General features: G+C 44.5%; 2 protein-coding genes across 4 annotated transcripts; both read left to right on the forward strand.

Moving 5' to 3' along the window:
* Nucleotides 1-42: 42 nt before the first annotated feature.
* On the forward strand, nucleotides 43-4911 carry LOC9649727 (fibronectin type-III domain-containing protein 3a). Of its 3 annotated transcripts, none has more exons than XM_024659290.1 (22): nucleotides 43-443; nucleotides 537-719; nucleotides 781-948; nucleotides 1002-1133; nucleotides 1193-1247; nucleotides 1295-1340; nucleotides 1394-1612; nucleotides 1668-1765; nucleotides 1815-1880; nucleotides 1938-2077; nucleotides 2122-2263; nucleotides 2312-2402; nucleotides 2457-2604; nucleotides 2654-2782; nucleotides 2831-2959; nucleotides 3018-3172; nucleotides 3220-3435; nucleotides 3489-3534; nucleotides 3602-3676; nucleotides 3729-3952; nucleotides 4031-4338; nucleotides 4406-4911. In XM_024659290.1, the coding sequence occupies exons 1-21, from the start codon at nucleotides 69-71 to the stop codon at nucleotides 4329-4331; spliced, it is 3138 nt and encodes a 1045-aa protein (XP_024515058.1). In that variant the 5' UTR covers nucleotides 43-68; the 3' UTR covers nucleotides 4332-4338; nucleotides 4406-4911. The 3 variants fall into 3 exon arrangements, with proteins under 3 accessions (XP_024515058.1, XP_024515060.1, XP_024515059.1); XM_024659292.1 differs by having other exon boundaries at nucleotides 3602-3664; XM_024659291.1 differs by having other exon boundaries at nucleotides 2660-2782.
* Nucleotides 4912-5480: 569 nt separating this feature from the next.
* Nucleotides 5481-7122, forward strand: LOC9649728. Its single transcript, XM_002985303.2, has one exon. The coding sequence runs from the start codon at nucleotides 5793-5795 to the stop codon at nucleotides 6942-6944; it is 1152 nt and encodes a 383-aa protein (XP_002985349.2). The 5' UTR covers nucleotides 5481-5792; the 3' UTR covers nucleotides 6945-7122.
* Nucleotides 7123-16805: the final 9683 nt, after the last annotated feature.

Raw genomic sequence — 16805 nt, forward strand, 5'->3', positions numbered from 1 at the left:
TTTGATATCTTTAAACTTTCAAACTATTAGGGCACACTCTGTTCTAGGTTTAGGGCTCTTGGACAGGAATGGGCGAGGCGGAGGAGACGCTGCCGGAGCCGCGGCGCTGGGCTCCGCCGCCTATTCCGATCTGCGCAGCGGCGGATCGCAGCAGCTTGCTGCTGGAGTGGCCGAAATACGTCGATTTCGCTGATGGATTCGAGTACTGCTTGGAGCTGGGGTTGAAGAGGGCGCTGAGGAGCGATCTGCACGGGCGGAGGCCCGGGAAGAAGAATGCGGGGATGGGAAGAGATCTCGGAGCGCCCGAGCTGATCGAGTTTGCCGTGGCCTGGTCGGAGCATTTCCCGCAGGGGATTTTCACCTCATCCGCGGCTGGGTATGCGGTGAATTTCGACTGTCTTGAGTGGAAGACGATCTATCGTGGCTCGGAGAACTCAAGCAAGGTATTCGAGCTTGTTTTTTTCTTCTTCTTCACGCGGTTGCTGGTGTGATATATGTGCATTTTGTTTTTCTTGGTTGGATTCCACGAAGAACAGGTTGAGGATTTGATACCCGGGATGGGATACGTTTTCCGGCTTTGCGTCATGCTTCCGGATTCATGTTCGAACGAAGCACCACCACCTCTTTCCTCGGACCAAATCATGTTTTTTACAATCCCATGCGCGCCATGCCCGCCGGAGTGCCCGCTACTCGTGGATCGTGGAAGAACTTCGCTTAAGGTTTGTTTCTTCTCGTTTTTTCCTTTTGTAAGCTGGATGATTCTTTTTTTTTTCTCTATAGTTGAAGTGGTCGCCACCCTCGATTACCGGCGGAATGGCGATACGTGAATACATCGCTGAGATGAAGCGTCCAGGCGGCGATTTTGAGAACGTCTACAGTGGTGGCACAAATCTCACGGTTAAAGTGACTCGGCTTGTCCCGGGAACCAGCTATATCTTTCGTGTGCAGGTAGACATTTTCTATTTGTCTACGTTCTCATTTTCTCGTTTTCCTCACTCCAGGCTTTGAGCTGCCTAGGCTGGAGTGGCCTCAGTAAAGAAGTGACATATGTCACAGCTTCGTCTGTTCCTGCTGCACCCACGCCTCCTAGTCTCTTGAGCTCGTCTCGAAACTCCATATCCCTTTGCTGGGAGGTATTGCCAGATTTCTATTTAGACTTTTCTGAGCTTCGTTCTGTCACTTCGAAATACAGGAACCAGACAATCATGGCTCACCAGTATCCTCTTATACTCTTGAGGCTGACGATGGTAAACGGCAACTTTCATACATATGTATATGATATTTTATGATGCAGGACTCGACGGGCCGTTTTCCGTTGTTTACAGTGGCGAGGAACGAAGGTTTGACATTTTTTCAGGATGATTTGCCATTTATTAATACTTTTATCTCTTAGTTGTGAAGTTGGTAACCTGAGGAGTGGAACCAGCTATAAGTTCAGAGTTCTTGCTCACAATGGCATTGGGAAAGGTGCATTTAGCGCGTCTGCGAGGTTTTCAACATCGCACTCACCTCCATCTGCGCCTCGGTCACTTAGCATTCTTGGCAAGACATCAACCTCTGGAGTCATCGGCTGGAGCCCACCTGATTACAACGGTGGAAGCTCTATAACCGGGTTTGTCATACACAGTACTTTACTAATAAAACAAATCTCATGCGGTTTCATTCAGGTATGAACTGGAGTTCAAGCTGAAGGCGTCTGGCAGCTGCTGGACTCAAGCATATAGCGGTCAATCGAGCACGTGCAACCTCATTGGTCTTCGTCCTGGTACGCATAAGATGGCATTTGTAATCGACAAGCTGAGTCGTTCGTGCAGGATGTCAATATCATGTGCAGGTAAGAGCAAAGAATAACGAGGGATGTGGAGATTTTTCTCAAGAAGGTATTCAGATTCTCTTATGAAGTAATAACGCCGTTCTTAGTTCGTTTGTGTATGCAGCTTCTTTTATGACTTCTCCTGGCCTGTCAGAAGCTCCCTCGTCTCCGGTGTTTTCAGAAATACGAAGTACATCGCTGAAAGTTTCCTGGGACCGTCCCAACCACGACGGTGGCTCAGCTATTCTCGGATATCGTTTAGAGGTAATGTTACACTTCTATCAACAGATTTTAATTTTTCGTCTTAGATGCTAATTGCAGAAACAAGCGACTCTTTGTGTGTATATCGAGGGGATGAGCTTTCTGTTGGCGTAGACAAGCTTATTCCCGGGCAGAAATACATTTTTAAAGTACAGGCTTTGAACAAAGCTGGTTCTAGCGGTTGGAGCGGTATGGTAGTTGTCTGCAGCTGGCTTTGACTGATTTTTTGTTGTGTAGGCCCGAGTGAAGTTTGGACAAAAGCAGCTGTTCCGGATGCCCCTGAAACTCCAACTATTGTCAATGTATCATCTACCACCGTTTCTCTACGGTAACTGAGATTCTCGCTTTAAACGAGTTCTATGACACACAAGTGACGTTGCAGGTGGATCTCGCCAAAGCCAAACGGTAGTTGCATACTATCTTACCGTCTTCAAATGGCCAATCTAGGATATGATGCAACAAACCGGCAGAATGAGATGTTTCGTTTTTATTCATCTGGAACTGATCGTTACATTGCTGGGGAGGAAAATGTGAGGTACAGATAATCTCGTAAGGTTGTTTTCGCTTATATAAGTTTAGACGCAGGAAACACAGACTGAAGATAATGACCAGGAACGTCACGCTGTTCAATCTGTGTACGATGGTCCTGCTCTTGCGTATACATTGAAGAACCTTCAGCCATGGACTTCATATGCTTTCTGCTTGCAGGTTGTGTGCCTTCTCGATTCTTTACATTCATATCTCGTGGCTTGCCAGGCCTTGAATTCGGTTGGAGAAAGCGTTTGCAGCAAGATCATCCTCTCTAAGACATCTCCGTCTTGTCCTTCGCCACCGTCTCTTGTCATTAGTGAAACATCAACCGATACTGTGTCGCTACAATGGGAGGTATCAAATTGTTGCTATTGAAAATTTATCGGGCTCATTAGTTTAACGATTTTTGCAGCTTCCACAGCGAGACAATGGTGCTAGCGTGATTTCTTTTGGCCTTCACATGAAAAAAAAACCCGAAGCCTTCAAGAACAATCCAAGACATAACAAAACGCATATAGAGGACACTACGGACGAGTGGACTGAAGTATACAAAGGGGCATTGCTCAAGTAAGCAATTATTTTATGTTTTACTTCATCTAAAAAGCTTGCTGCAGTTACGCGTTACCGTCGCTACTGCCTGGGCATTCATACATGTTCCGGCTCGTAGCCTACAATGTGTATGGCCCTTCTGGACCAAGCTTTGTGACTGCCTCCACACTTGCAGCGTGTCCTCTTCCTCCATCCCCGCCAACATTTTCTGGAATATCACCAACAAGTGTCCGTGTCAGGTGGGCTGCCCCTACTTGCGACAATGGAGCACCGATCTTGAGGTTGGTGTTGTTGATCTTTCAAAGACCTTACTTTTTATTCGACCTTTCTGCAGATACAGGCTTCTCATGGATCATTCTAAGTCTGGTCATATGCATAAGGTTTGAATCGTCTTTTTTTTCTCTCTTAACTGTCTACATGTATTGATTGCAAATCTATCTTTTCAAGGTGTACGAGGGGGATTCGACGTCTTACAAAGTTGTAAAGCTCGTACCTGGGAGATCTTATCAGGTGGCTGTCCAGGTAAAAAGACCCAAACAGATATTCTCGGTTTTTGCTCAACAGCTTTGTCTAGGCTATCAACTCTGCCGGTGCGAGCCATCTGAGCGACTTGTCTTCGGTTACTCTCCCAGCTCAGATCGTTCTTCCCGCACTGGACGCACCACAGCTGGCTCGTTCCAATGATTTCCTTTCCGTATCGTGGACGCATCTGGATCAGCGAGAGGTCGTCTCTTACACACTCCAGATGGAGTCAGCGCCTGGCAAGTTACTCCAAGTTTACGAGGGCTCCACTCCAAGGTACGTCCATTAATGTTCTCGGGACAAGGAAGTAGACTGCACACTTAATTGTTTCTTTTTTGATTTTTTCTACTGTAGGTTCATGCTTGATATCAACAACAGTAATAAGAGCTGCAAGTTTCGAGTGCGCGCCAACGGGGGTGGTCTGGAAGTTTGCTCCGGCCCCTGGAGCCCATTCTCGACATGGACTCCTCCACCCGTGTCCAAACAGAAACCAAAGGATGTGAAGCGATCCAGCTCGATCACGACAATGGATTTCATACGAGGTATGCATCAAAGACTCGCAGATCCATGGAGTGTCAAGCAGCGAAGGATGATTGCGCTAATCGGGACTTTGCTTACACTAACTCTGGCCTTGTTCACGAACACTCGCGATTGATTCTCAGGTACGTGGCCTTGGACAAGTCAAACAGGGGAGGAAAAATCTAACCTTTCAAAGCCACTGTCTCGCAGGAGTTTCGGTCAAGTTTGGTTGGCCTCGCCTCACATGGTGTGTTTCTAAGATCAAGAAGATCACGCGTACGTAACTCCATGCATGCGTACGGAGGCCGCCAAGCAAGCCTTTGCGAATTGATTGCGGTGACGCGGAATCGCCGACCAGAGACCTGCCACGTAGCACTCGCTCGCTCGCCCATTCCGCGGCGGAAAACGTCACCGCCCAGCCAACCACCACGCTCTCGACTTTCCACATCGGAATGTGGCCCCGGTGCGCATTCAATGAAGCCTCACATCTATCTATCCCGGAAGTACAGTTGGGTGGTGGTTCCCGGTTCAAATCCGATATATTCCCAAGCCATACCCGCCACATCAGCGTGACACGTGCCAACGTCAGCAAAGCGCGTTCTTCTAAAAGACGAGACCCCTTCCTCTTTTTTTTTTTCAAGTTTTACCACAAGGAAGGTTCTGTTTTGAGTCTTTGGATTCGTTTCCTCCAAGAAAAAAAAGAGAGAAGATACGAATGGAAGATCACGTAGGTTGTGATCAATCAAGGTCTTAAGACATTAACAATTACCATTTTTTACTTTTTTCCTGTTTAGACCGAGAAGAGCGAAGCTTCTGTGTGTAGATTTTGACCAGCCGCTGCTTTTCCAAGTGAATCGCTATCGCATTGATTGCACGAGTGAGGAAAAAATTACCACCGCCTTGAACAAGTGAAAACCAGCCCCATCAAAAGATCAAAATCAATCAAGGTAACCCAAGTTGGTGCAACCAAAAACAAAATGCCGGCTATTAGGGCAAATTCACCCAAGACACGTGGAGCAATATGGACTGTGCATGCAGACGTAGTTACTGCCAGATGCCAGTCATATATTCCGCATATTCCACTGTGCCCGGTCGCTTTTATTTTTTTACTTTTTTCCGACAGCAGCAGCGCGACCGGATCGTTTTCCACCTACCAGATTCCGCCGGTTGCGGCGTACGGACACGAGGGGAGCTAGCGTACGGTAGCCGCCGTCAACGGTGTGGATCTACGGTTCCATTCACACGGTCTCAAATCCAGCTAAAAAATCTTCCTTGGGCCGAAAAATACTTGCCTCTTCCTATTACACAATCTCTTCTAGACCATCGCCCACCGATCCCCAGGTGAGCGCTACAGGTTCTCGAGCGGTCAGAGAATCGCAAATTCCAGGTCTGTCTATCCAAATGCGATAGCGCGCGATGATCTCACGAGCGAATCCCCGAGGATAAAGATATATAATTCGATTCGAGGCCGAGAGAGCTTGATGCGAGCGGAGAGGAAGATCCTTGAGAGGGGACGAGAGAATTCACGCCTGTGAATGATTCCAGGAGCTCGGATTCCTCCTGTGCTGCTTCGTCTCTCCATCTCCAATCGCTGTCAATGGCAACCTGGGAGCCAAAGTTGCCTTCTTCCTTCCACGAGACGTCTCTCTGGTCGCTCAAATCCAGTGCCGCTAGCGCTACCACCGCCGCTGATCACAACCACCACCACTTCTCTTGGTCTCCTCTAGGTTCCAGCGATTCGCCTACCACCGCCACGATGGCCGACAAATCGCTTCTTAGCGCTCTCAACAAAGCTTCGCCTCCATCGCGTCAATTCGCCACCAGCGGTGACAAGCTCGATCAGCCCACAGATTTTCAGCACGACGGGGACGCTGGAGCTCACGGCTATGGCAGTGCCACCACGAATTCCTCCACGGCGCCAAACCGGGGCAGCGCCACCATCGCCAACAAGCTCCTCGGTGGGGCGGGAGCTCTAGGAACAGGATCCGGGAAGGTAACAAAGAAGCGAGCTCGCGCGTCGCGGAAGCCTCCCACCACCGTCCTCGAGGCGGACAGCTCCAACTTCCGGGCGATGGTGCAGCAGCTCACTGGGATCCCGTCGGTTCCGTTCCTCTCCTCGTCGATGCACCAGCGAAACGGCCTCGAGTTCCTGGATCTCGGCAGGCCCCCGACGGCCACACGCTCGATCCTGGGCTTCGCAGGTCCACACCACCAGGCGTTGCAGGGACTTCCACCGCTCGACCCCTCGGCTTTGCTCCCAGCTTTCGGCTCGAGAGCTCACTCCGAGGCCACGGCCGCTGGGTTTGGATCATCGTCGCCATACTTCAAGTACATGTCCGCCGCGGTGGCCGCCAGCGCTGCTCCTCACGAGCACTCGAGGCAGCAGCAAGCTCCTCCCAGTATGGGGGACTTTCTGAGAACACCGCTGGACGAGCTCGGCCTGGACCAGAATGCGAGCTCGCCACTGCTGAGCTCGCTGGATCAGCAGCAGCAACACGAGCAGCAGCGTGTAAATCTTCCCAGGAAATTGGAGAGCTCGGAGCTCTCGTCCATGCCTTCGATGTGGGAAGGAGGTGGCGATAGCTCGAGTCGAGAGTTGCAGGCGACGAATTGCAAGACCGAGGATGGTGGTCCGGAGCATGGAACTGATGATACCGGCGACCAGGAGGGATCCAACAGTAGGATGGTTCACATTGTGGATTCGTGGTTGTCCCATGCAGATCAAACCACGGATCACAAGCAGCACTGAGGAGAGTCTACACACTGATATACATCGCTAATAATTTTCGCGGAGCTGTAGAGACACGCACGTTTTTAACTTTAGAAGTTCCAGAGGTTGGGCTGCTTTCACAGATGCGAGCTTCTCAGCATAACGTTTTACTACAGTAGAGAACAAGGAATTAAAAATATACACCTTTCATGCCTCACTTTCAGGAAGCCCAGAAGAATTACCAAAGAAACAAAGCGATGAGGAAAATCTCGAAGAAGAGACTAGCAGCCACCCTGACCATGGGAATCAGAAAAAAGTGTATAAAGGCAAATGGAAAGTGGAGAAATCATACCTCGCAAGCCGGGAGATGGAAAGCAAAATTCCAAGGCACCTGAGAAAAGGTCGATGACATGATAAGAAAACTAGGAGCAGCTTTGCAATGTCTTGTTCGCACCATATGTTTGGAGAAAACGTGAGCAACTGCCAAGATGTTTATCTTATGCTTCGTGTGAGATACTTGGAACAAGATTACTAGAAAAGTATGCTAGTCCTGAGCTTGACTTAGTTTCATCATAGAAACTTCTGGATCGTCAAGTCCTCGCAGGCATCATGTAAGAATGCATTTCAGATTTAATGTTCTTTAAGTCAGAGGAGATACAAGCTTACAGGCGTCCTTTTCAAGTGGATCCCACGAAGCGGCAAATCCCCTGAGGCGCTTCCCCTGAGCTCGAGCACGCTACCATAACCAGTGTAATCCATCTCCACGCACTCTTTGCCCACATCCATGATAAGCCTTTGCTGCTGAGAGGGATTTGAGAAAAACGGGCAGATCCTTGGCCAAGGGCTGAAGACGCAATCCTGCCACATATCGTGGCTGGGGCAAGTTGCTGCTGGTCTGGGGATATGGCATGTACTTTCTGCCTCAACAAGCTCTTCTAGTGGCACCAAGCAGCTCTGGAGTGGAAATGAGTCTGATGTTATTATGTTATTGTGCTATCAGTGCTCAACATGGGGCTATGAAGGATGAGGAGATAATGACAGGATGGCTGCTAGAAAAAGTTGAAAGTTCCTGCTGGTTAGCACTTTCAGCATTTGCAAAGTTTAAAGCAAATATGAAGTAACATTATAATGCTCAGAGGATTTTGAAACTTTATTTCTTCTTATCCTATTAATATTTTAAAGATAAAAAATATTAAGGTTTGAAATATTTTATTTAATGTTGAAAATTTAAATGTCTTTTATGCTGGAATGAAGTAGAATTTACAGATTAAATCAATAAAAGTTGTCAAAGAAATTCATCATTAAGACACTTAAACACTCTTAAACACCCAAGAAGTAGTGTTTGGTATCATGAGGGTATTAAATAAAACTATAAGGACTAAATCGTTAAAGAATAATGAATATAAGGTGCTATCCAATGTTTAAAGTGGTAGAAAGTTAAAGATGGGAGAAATTAATCTATCCAAAATTAGATAAAGCTAATTTTTTTTTAACAAGGTTAGTAACAGACATACAAAGGATCGTGAGTAGCAACATTAATCCTTGTGTGTGGGATTACAAGATGAGTATATCCAGATTGAGGAACCACTCTCAACCTATTGGGTAGATTTATCCTTGCTAAGGTATGGGAGAAAATAAAATGTTATTTTTCTAACCTAGAAAAGAATAACCAAAGGGAACATATAATGTGAAAAAGCAAATAATAAAAAGATAGAACTGAATCATAAGAATTGAAGAGCATAGCTAAAGTTGGTTGTGCAAATTGGGAGTGAAGAATCAAATGGGTGTTACTACTTAAAGGTGTTGCTATTGGAAATTATGATGCCATAGACAGTCTAAAGTATGGAATTGTCCATATTAGATTATATGGCAATTAAAAAGTTTGCAAAAGAACAGGCATTAGCAAGTTAAGGGATAAAGTCCCTTTAATATTCCCAAAGACAATTCCAGGTAGGTTAGTACCTAGAAAGACAAGTGTAAATAGTTTATTAGAACATATGAAATCAGAGTGATATAACAAAAACGTGGTCTTGAAGCTTACTATGAGGCAAAACTATTAAAGTTAGGGAACTAATTCCCAAATGTGAAAAGAAATGGCTTTGAATGAAAATTGATGGTTAAAGACTTTCATGCTTATACATGAAATCATATTACGGTGGTCAAGTGATTTGCTAAGTGAGATTGGCAAGTTGGGGGAGCAAAAGCCTTAGTTGAAGGTGTTAACTTAAAAAAAGGTGGCTCATAAAGCTAAGCATGGAAGAGTCTATACATAATCATAGGCTTGTCAAGTGAGAGGATTTGGTAGTTTAGAGGAATTAGATTTTTGAGTTGTGATCCGTAGCATGTATTGGGTATAATTTGGTGCACTCGCATGAGGAGTCATGCCAGACATTTGTGGTGATGCCATCCGTAGATGCATATGCAGGTTGGGTTCGAATCCCAACTCTCTAATGCTTGGGTTCGAATCCCAACTCACTAAGGCATAATGATGGTTTGATAATAAAGGGATATAACTAAATTATAGGAATTAAAGTGTATAATTAAGAGTGGTTATGCAAGTTGGGAGTGGAGAATTAAGTGGGTGTTACTACTTAAAGGTGTTGTTATTGGCAACCGTGTTTCCATGAAGAGTCTAAAGTATGGAATTGTCCATATTGGATTAAATGGCAATTAGAAAGTTTGTGAAAGAAAACTTTTTAGCAAGTTAAAGGATAGAGTCCCTGTAATATTTCCAAAGATAATTCCAAGTAGGTTAGTACCTAGAAAGACAAGTATAAATGGTTTATTGGAACATGTGAAATCAAAGTGATATAGCAAAAGCATGGTTTTGAAACTTGCTATGAGGCAAAGCTATCAAGGTTAGAGAATTAATTCCTAAATGTGAAAAGAGATGACTTTGAATGAAAGCTGATAGTTAAGGATTTTCACGCTTATGCATAAAACCATGTTATACTGGTTGGGTGACTTGCTAAGTGAAATTGGCAAGTTAGGGGAACAAAAACCCTCGTGTATGTGACTAATTTTTCTATTCTACTTTAGTCACTTAACCACACCTCTAACCATTTGAAAGAGTCTCATTCACAACGTCCATAAGTCCGATTTAGGACTTGGGGCTTGTTAGCCCCGAGAATGGCATCCATGCCACTCAACCTTTGCACTTGGTCTAAGTGCTCCACGTGTCTGATCCCATGACCGACACCCCAAGGTACCACTAACATACCAGCCCATTACGCTAAGGTCATGCCCATTCACCTTGGTCACACAAGTGGTTCAACACCACCTGCATTGTAGTCCCATCTCTCAAAGACTGAGCCATCCATCCATGAGTAACCATCCTAGATCCACTCCTTAACATCCTTAAGATGCTTATGGGGAATAACCTTCCCCAATATCCCTTTTACAATCCCTACCAAGTCTCTTTTCTGTCCATAGCCATGTTCGCCAACACTACCATTGGGACAAGGCCCATAGGCCCGACCATTAAATCCCACTGTCCTTTGGGACTTCCTCACCACATGACCGTATCCTTGGTCACTACACCAGAGGACAACTCCTCTTCCTTTCCATAGTTTGGGACTTTGAGACAACATTTTGGAACACTGTGGCCCTACGCAAGCCTCATGGGTACTTTCCCCACCTTCCGCCTTTGGGTGCTTTAGCCATGGGCTTAGAGTGAGGTTCCGTTGAGCCACGCCAAGTATCCAAATAGGTAATGCCACCCACACTTGGACTAGGAGCATTGCCCATTCGATCTCCCGGGGGAACTAGAGCCAGCTCTTGAACACTTCACCAAGTTACCCTGCTTGTCAGTCTCTATTCACTCTAGCCTTGGACTTCCTAGTGGTTATCTCATCACCCAATAGTTGAGTATGGCTTTCCTGGGCAAAACTAGTCTTTCCTAGCCAAATTGGCTCCATTGGGGTTCAACCCCCAAACTCCCTTGCAGCCCCTCCTAGGGGACGATCGCTTTGGGTTTTCACCCAACAACCTATATTAGTATTTGGACTCGAACTCGGACTCAGACTCGGTTTCGGTCTCAGACTCAGACTCGGTCTCGGTCTCAGACTCAGACTCAGACTCGGACTCGGTCTCGGTTTCGATTCCATCTCGGACTCCATCTCGGGTCCATTTCAGACTCCATCTCGGACTCCATCTCAGGTCCATCTCAGACTTCATCTTGGGTCCATCTCAGACTTCATCTCGGACTCCATCTCGGGTCCATCTCGGACTCCATCTCAGACTCCATCTCGGGTCCATCTTGGACTCCATCTCAGACTCCATCTCAGGTCCATCTTGGACTCCATCTCGGGTCCATCTCAAACTCCATCTCAGACTCCATCTTAGGTCCATCTTGGACTCCATCTCAGGTCCATCTTGGACTCCATCTCAGGTTCATCTTGGACTCCATCTCGGACTCCATCTCGGGTCCATCTTGGACTCCATCTCGGGTTTATCTCGGACTCCATCTCGAACACTTTCACATGTCATGTGTTGGTCCTTTTATGTCCCTTTTTTAGAGACTCACTTATTGCTCACTTCGTGCTTGTTCCTCAAGCCCTTCGTTGGGAGTTCCATTCCCGCTCTCAACTTTCAAGTTAGAACTTTTAGTCCAAACGTGTTACGCTCATTTGGCTTTCATTTCGGCAACTATCATGTGGCACCCTTTCGGCTCCACTTTGGGGCTTAGGGATTTGTATCTCACACCTAGTTGAAGGTGTTGACTTCAAAAAGGGTGGCCCATAGGGCTAAGCATAGAGGAGTCCATGCGTAATCATAGACTTGTCAAATAAAAGAACTTGGTAGTTCAGAGGAATTAGGTTCTTGAGTTGTGATCCATAGCATGCATTGGGTATAATTTAATGCACCAGCATGGGGAGTCATGCCAAGCATCTGTGGTGATGTTGTTTGTAGATGCATATGCAAGTTGGGTTTGAGTCCTAACTTTCTAGTGCTTGGGTTTGAATCCCAACTCACTAGGGTGTAATGATGGTTTGATAGTAAAGGGATAAAATTGAACTATAGGAATTTAAAGGTATACTTAAAGGTGGTTGTGCAAGTTAGGAGTAAAGAATTAAGTGGGTGTTACTACTCAAAGGTGTTGTTACTTGCAATCGTGCTGCTATGAAGAGTTTAAAGTATGGAATTGTCCATGTTAAATTATATAGCAATTAGAAAGTTTGTGAAAGAAGAGGCTTTAGCAAGTTAAGGGATAAAGTCCCTCCAATATTCCTGAAGATAATTCCAGGTACGTTAGTACCTAGAAAGACAAATATAAATGGTTTATTGGAATGCGTGAAATCATAGTGACATAGCAAAAGAGTGGTCTTGAAGCTTATTATAAGGCAAAACTATCAAGGTTAAGGAATTAGTTCCCGAATGTGAAAAGAAATGACTTTGAATGAAAGTCGATGGTTAAGGACTTTCACGCTTATACATGAAACCATATTATGCTGGTTGGGTGACTTGCTAAGCAAAATTGGCAAGTTAAAGGAACAAAGACCCTAGTTGAATGTGTTGACTTAAAAAAGGGTGGCTCATAGGGCTAAGCATGGAGGAGTCCATGCATAACCACAGATTTGTCAAGTAAAAGAACTTGGCAATTCAGAGGAATTAGGTTCTTGAGTTGTGATCCGTAGTATGCATTGGGTATAATTTGGTGCACTAGCATGGGGAGTCACGCCAGCCATCCGTGGTGATGCCATCTGTACATGTATATATAGGTTGGGTTCGAGTCCCAACTTTTTAGTGCTTGGGTTCAAGTCCCAACTCACTAAGGTGTTGTGATGGTTTGATAGTAAAAGGATAAAATTGAACTATAGCAATTTAAGGGCATAGCTAAGGGTGGTTATGCAAGTTGGGAGTGGAGAATTAAGTGAGTGTTATTGCTCAAAGGTGTTGTTATTGGCAACCATGTTGCCATAGAGAGTCTAAAGTATGGAATTGTCTATGTTAAATTATATAGTAATTAGAAAGTTTGCGAAAGGAGAGGCTTTAGCAAGTTAATAGATAGAGTCCCTCTAATATTCCCAAAGACAATTCCAGGTACGTTAGTACCTAGAAAGACAAGTGTAAATGATTTATTGGAACGTATGAAATTAGAGTGACATAGCAAAAGAGTGGTTTTGAAGCTTGTTATGAAGCAAAGCTATCAAGGTTAGGGAATTAATTCCTAAATGTGAAAAGAGATAGCTTTTAATGAAAGTCGATGGTTAAGGATTTTCATGCTTATATATGAAACCATATTATATTGGTCGGGTGATTTGCTAAGCGAGATTGGCAAGTTAGGGGAACAAAGACCCTAGTTAAAGGTGTTGATTTCAAAAAGGATGGCCCATAAGGCTAAGTATGGAGGAGTTCATACATAATCACAGACTTGTCAAGTGAGAGGATTTGGCAATTAAGAGGACTTAGGTTCTTGAGCGATCTGTAGCATGCATTAGGTATAATTTGGTGCACCAGCATGGGGAGTCATGCTAGGCATTTGTCGCGATGCCATCCATAGATGCATATGCAGGTTGGGTTCGAGTCCCAACTTTTTAGTACTTGGGTTTGAGTCCCAACTCACTAAGGTGTAATGATAGTTTGGAATATGAGGATTTTTCGGTGGTCATGGACTCTTAATAAGGAGACTGGCTTGGGCACACTGCCAAACAAGGGATGCCCTAGAGTTGTGATGCATGGTTAGATTACTTAGTGTGAAAGTTCGGCATATTTAATTTGAACACTGCAATGTAAGTGGTACCAAGGATGTAATGAGTGAGATAGGGACACCCAATCTTAGTTGCTATGGACCCTTTGCTAGAAAGGATAGCTTGGGCGCACTGCCAAGTGTGGGAAATGCCTCCGAGGTTATGGTCAACAACTTAAATGTCTAGAAAACTTAGTATCTATTAGAAAACCTATTAAGGTGCTAAGGTGAGATCACTAGATGATCTTATAGCTAAACAACGACAAGGTCCTTGCTAGGTTAAGGAATAAAGTTCCTAATTCAAAGTGTTGATTTGAACTATTGGTAATAATATGGTATGGTCAAGGTGACCAAGTGGGAATGACACATAAGGGAAATACGTTATGGCAATACATGGCATTGTGAGTTTAGTTTCTAAGGACCCATGGAAGGGTTGTAACATTGAATCGTGGATAGAGCTCACAGAAAAAAATGTTAAGGAGATTTACTAAGGGTGAACACCCTCTAGACTTAGCAAAACAAAGCCTTTGCTATGAAATCGAAAGGATACCTCAAGGATGGAGGTAATGGTTCTATGTTGTTTGGTGCAATGATCAAAGAATATGAGTAAAAGATTAGTGCCCAAGAATGGGCATTAAAAATTATTAGAAGGAATCCAATTTATAAGTTAAGAAAGGAACCACCTAGTGGTGGAGGTTAATGGATTGTGTGAAAGGAAATATATTTCCAACAAATGCTCCAATTTGGCAAAGGTAAAAGTTCCAAAAGATGGAGTAGCAAGGTATCTAAATGATAGGGCTGTAGACAGCCCTAGCACAAATTATAGAAAAGTGGAACTTAGTACCAAGGGTGGCATGAAATAGAAAAGAGGATGATGGTACTCTCAAATAGAGAATTTCCTAAAATGGGGAAATGAAGTTTGCACAATATATGTAATGCAAAATGTTAGAGAGACCCAAGAAATTGACTTGAGAAGTCAAAATTAAAGTTCTAAAGTATGATGGTTATGTTGATAAAAGGTGAGACTACTTGAGAATGAGTAGTGGGATTGAGATAGAGAAGGTGTCTCTATCAAGTTTTGGAAAACTAAATAAATATAGGGGAAGAACCACCATATGTGATCAAATGACTTTTTAAGTTGGAGAGACTATGCTTCTTAGAGGGGGTAAAGGCATGGTGAGCTTTCGGTGTCGAACCATTGACGAATATTAGCTTAATACTAAGGAAAATGGTAATCTATAATAGGGTTACTTAAAAAAAAAAATGGTTGAACATTCGATGAGGATATCAAATTTCGTTTATAGGTGGTGGAGTTGTGAAACATAAATCTCTAAGCCCCAAAGTGGAGTCAAAAGGGTGCCATATGGTAGTAGTCGAAGTGGAAATCCAACAAGCATAACATGTTTGGACCAAAGGTTCCGATATAGAAAGTCAAGAGTGGGAGTGGAACTCCAAACAAAGTGCTTGAGGGATGAGTATGAAGCAATATGTGAATGAGTCTCTAAAAAGGGAGAAAAGAAGGACTGATATATAGCAAATATTGTGACACATGGAAGTGTCAGGAACGAGTCTGAGAAGGAGTTCAAGATGGAGTCCAAGAAGGAGTCTGAGATGGAGTTTGAGATAGAGTAAAAAATAGACCTGAGATGAAGTCCAAGATGGACCCAAGATGGAGTCCAATATGGACCCGAGATGGAGTCTGAGATGGATCCGAGGTGGAGTTTAGAGTTGAGTTCGAGATGGATCTAAGATAGAGTTTGAGGTTAAGATCGAGACCGAGACCGACACTGACACCAAGGCCAAGACCGAGACAGAGACCGAGACCAAGACCGAGACCGAGACCGAGTCTGAGACCGAGTGCGAGTGCGAATCTGAGTGCGAGTGCGAGTGTGAGTGTGAGTGTGAGTGTGAGTGCGATTCTGAGTCTGAGTTTAAGTCTGAGGGTGAAAGCCCAAAGCATTCGTCTCCCAAACCTTGAGGGGTTTGGTGAGCTTCAAAAGTATAGTATGGGGAGGACAATAGTGGAGTGTAAGCCACAAATTTTTTCTTTCCAATTTGCTAGCTTACCTCATCTATCCGATCACCATGGCCTTGGCCTTAATAAAGTTCCTTCACCAAGGTTTTTGCCTATTGTACCAGCTCCTACTTAGTCCTACTTGGTTTCAGCAACTCATTGCATGAACAATGGAGTGTTAGCCCTATATCCACAAATTCCCAAATTCTCTCCCAATCCCTTTCCCCGGGCTAGATTGGACTTAACGTTTGGCTACACTCCCCACAAGCACAAGTAGCTAAGCATACTAAGCCATTAAAGCTCTATTTCGTTAAAGTGGGAATTGTCATTATCCCACTTGTAAAATAAGGTTTCCAAACCTTTATATAGTATATAAATATAACAAAATTCAACTGCATTGAGGCACATGCCATTTTATTTTAAACAAGGAAATGTCTACTCAATCACTTCTCACTGCTTCACCTCTCTCTTCTCCTTGTCATTGTCGTCCAATTTCTTTCCATCCTTTTAATATTGGCTCAGTTGCTCCGAGTCTAGGTGGAGCCCAAGTCCCCATTCAATCTTTACTTTCCCCTTATTAATAAAACAACTTCGTAGACTTCCAATAACATGCTGTAACACTTCTAGTATAATGCAAATCCTCTCAAAGAATTGTCTTTTAATATTAATACAATGGCATGGAACCCCATGCCATAATAAGTTACATTTTTAAATAAATACATGCCATCTCAGACTGTTATTTTTTGCCTCCAACGCCTATACAATAATCTTGGAATTTCATCACTCTCCACACTATCAGGATTTAAACCCAATAGTAATGCCATCTCTTCTCTAATACGTCCACGCTCATGTTCAGTGGTCGAAGAACCCATCCGGTTGAACAGATTATGGAGATGCGGATAGTGCTTGGCTAGACAATATACATGCCATAAATGATGACTGGTGTCTGTCCGATCAAATGGCTTCTGATATACCGTTCCATCTGCCATTTGGTTGATTTCTGCAGCCACCTCCTGGACTGGCCGGTTCTCTATCACCATCGCTTCAAGCCGTTTTGCAAGGTCCCCCAGAACATACGGTTTCTTCTCCCTAGTTTCCATACTGCAAGAGATGGGGTGCACTGCATATGTGTGCGTGTTCGCTGCAGTTTTAATCGGCGAGTCATCGATGATGAGGATTTCACTTGACCTAGCAGTCC

Source organism: Selaginella moellendorffii, unplaced genomic scaffold (genome assembly GCF_000143415.4).
Source record: "Selaginella moellendorffii unplaced genomic scaffold, v1.0 SELMOscaffold_67, whole genome shotgun sequence".
Lineage (NCBI taxonomy): Eukaryota > Viridiplantae > Streptophyta > Lycopodiopsida > Selaginellales > Selaginellaceae > Selaginella > Selaginella moellendorffii.

Bases quoted from the DNA above. Each gene is read 5' to 3' on its own strand.
- LOC9649727 (XM_024659290.1), top strand. From the start codon at position 69: ATGGGCGAGGCGGAGGAGACGCTGCCGGAGCCGCGGCGCTGGGCTCCG. The intron at 1,766-1,814 runs GTACGCATAAGA...TCGTTCGTGCAG, and splicing joins CCTCATTGGTCTTCGTCCTG to GATGTCAATATCATGTGCAG. The intron at 3,953-4,030 runs GTACGTCCATTA...TTTCTACTGTAG, and splicing joins TACGAGGGCTCCACTCCAAG to GTTCATGCTTGATATCAACA.
- LOC9649728 (XM_002985303.2), top strand. From the start codon at position 5,793: ATGGCAACCTGGGAGCCAAAGTTGCCTTCTTCCTTCCACGAGACGTCT.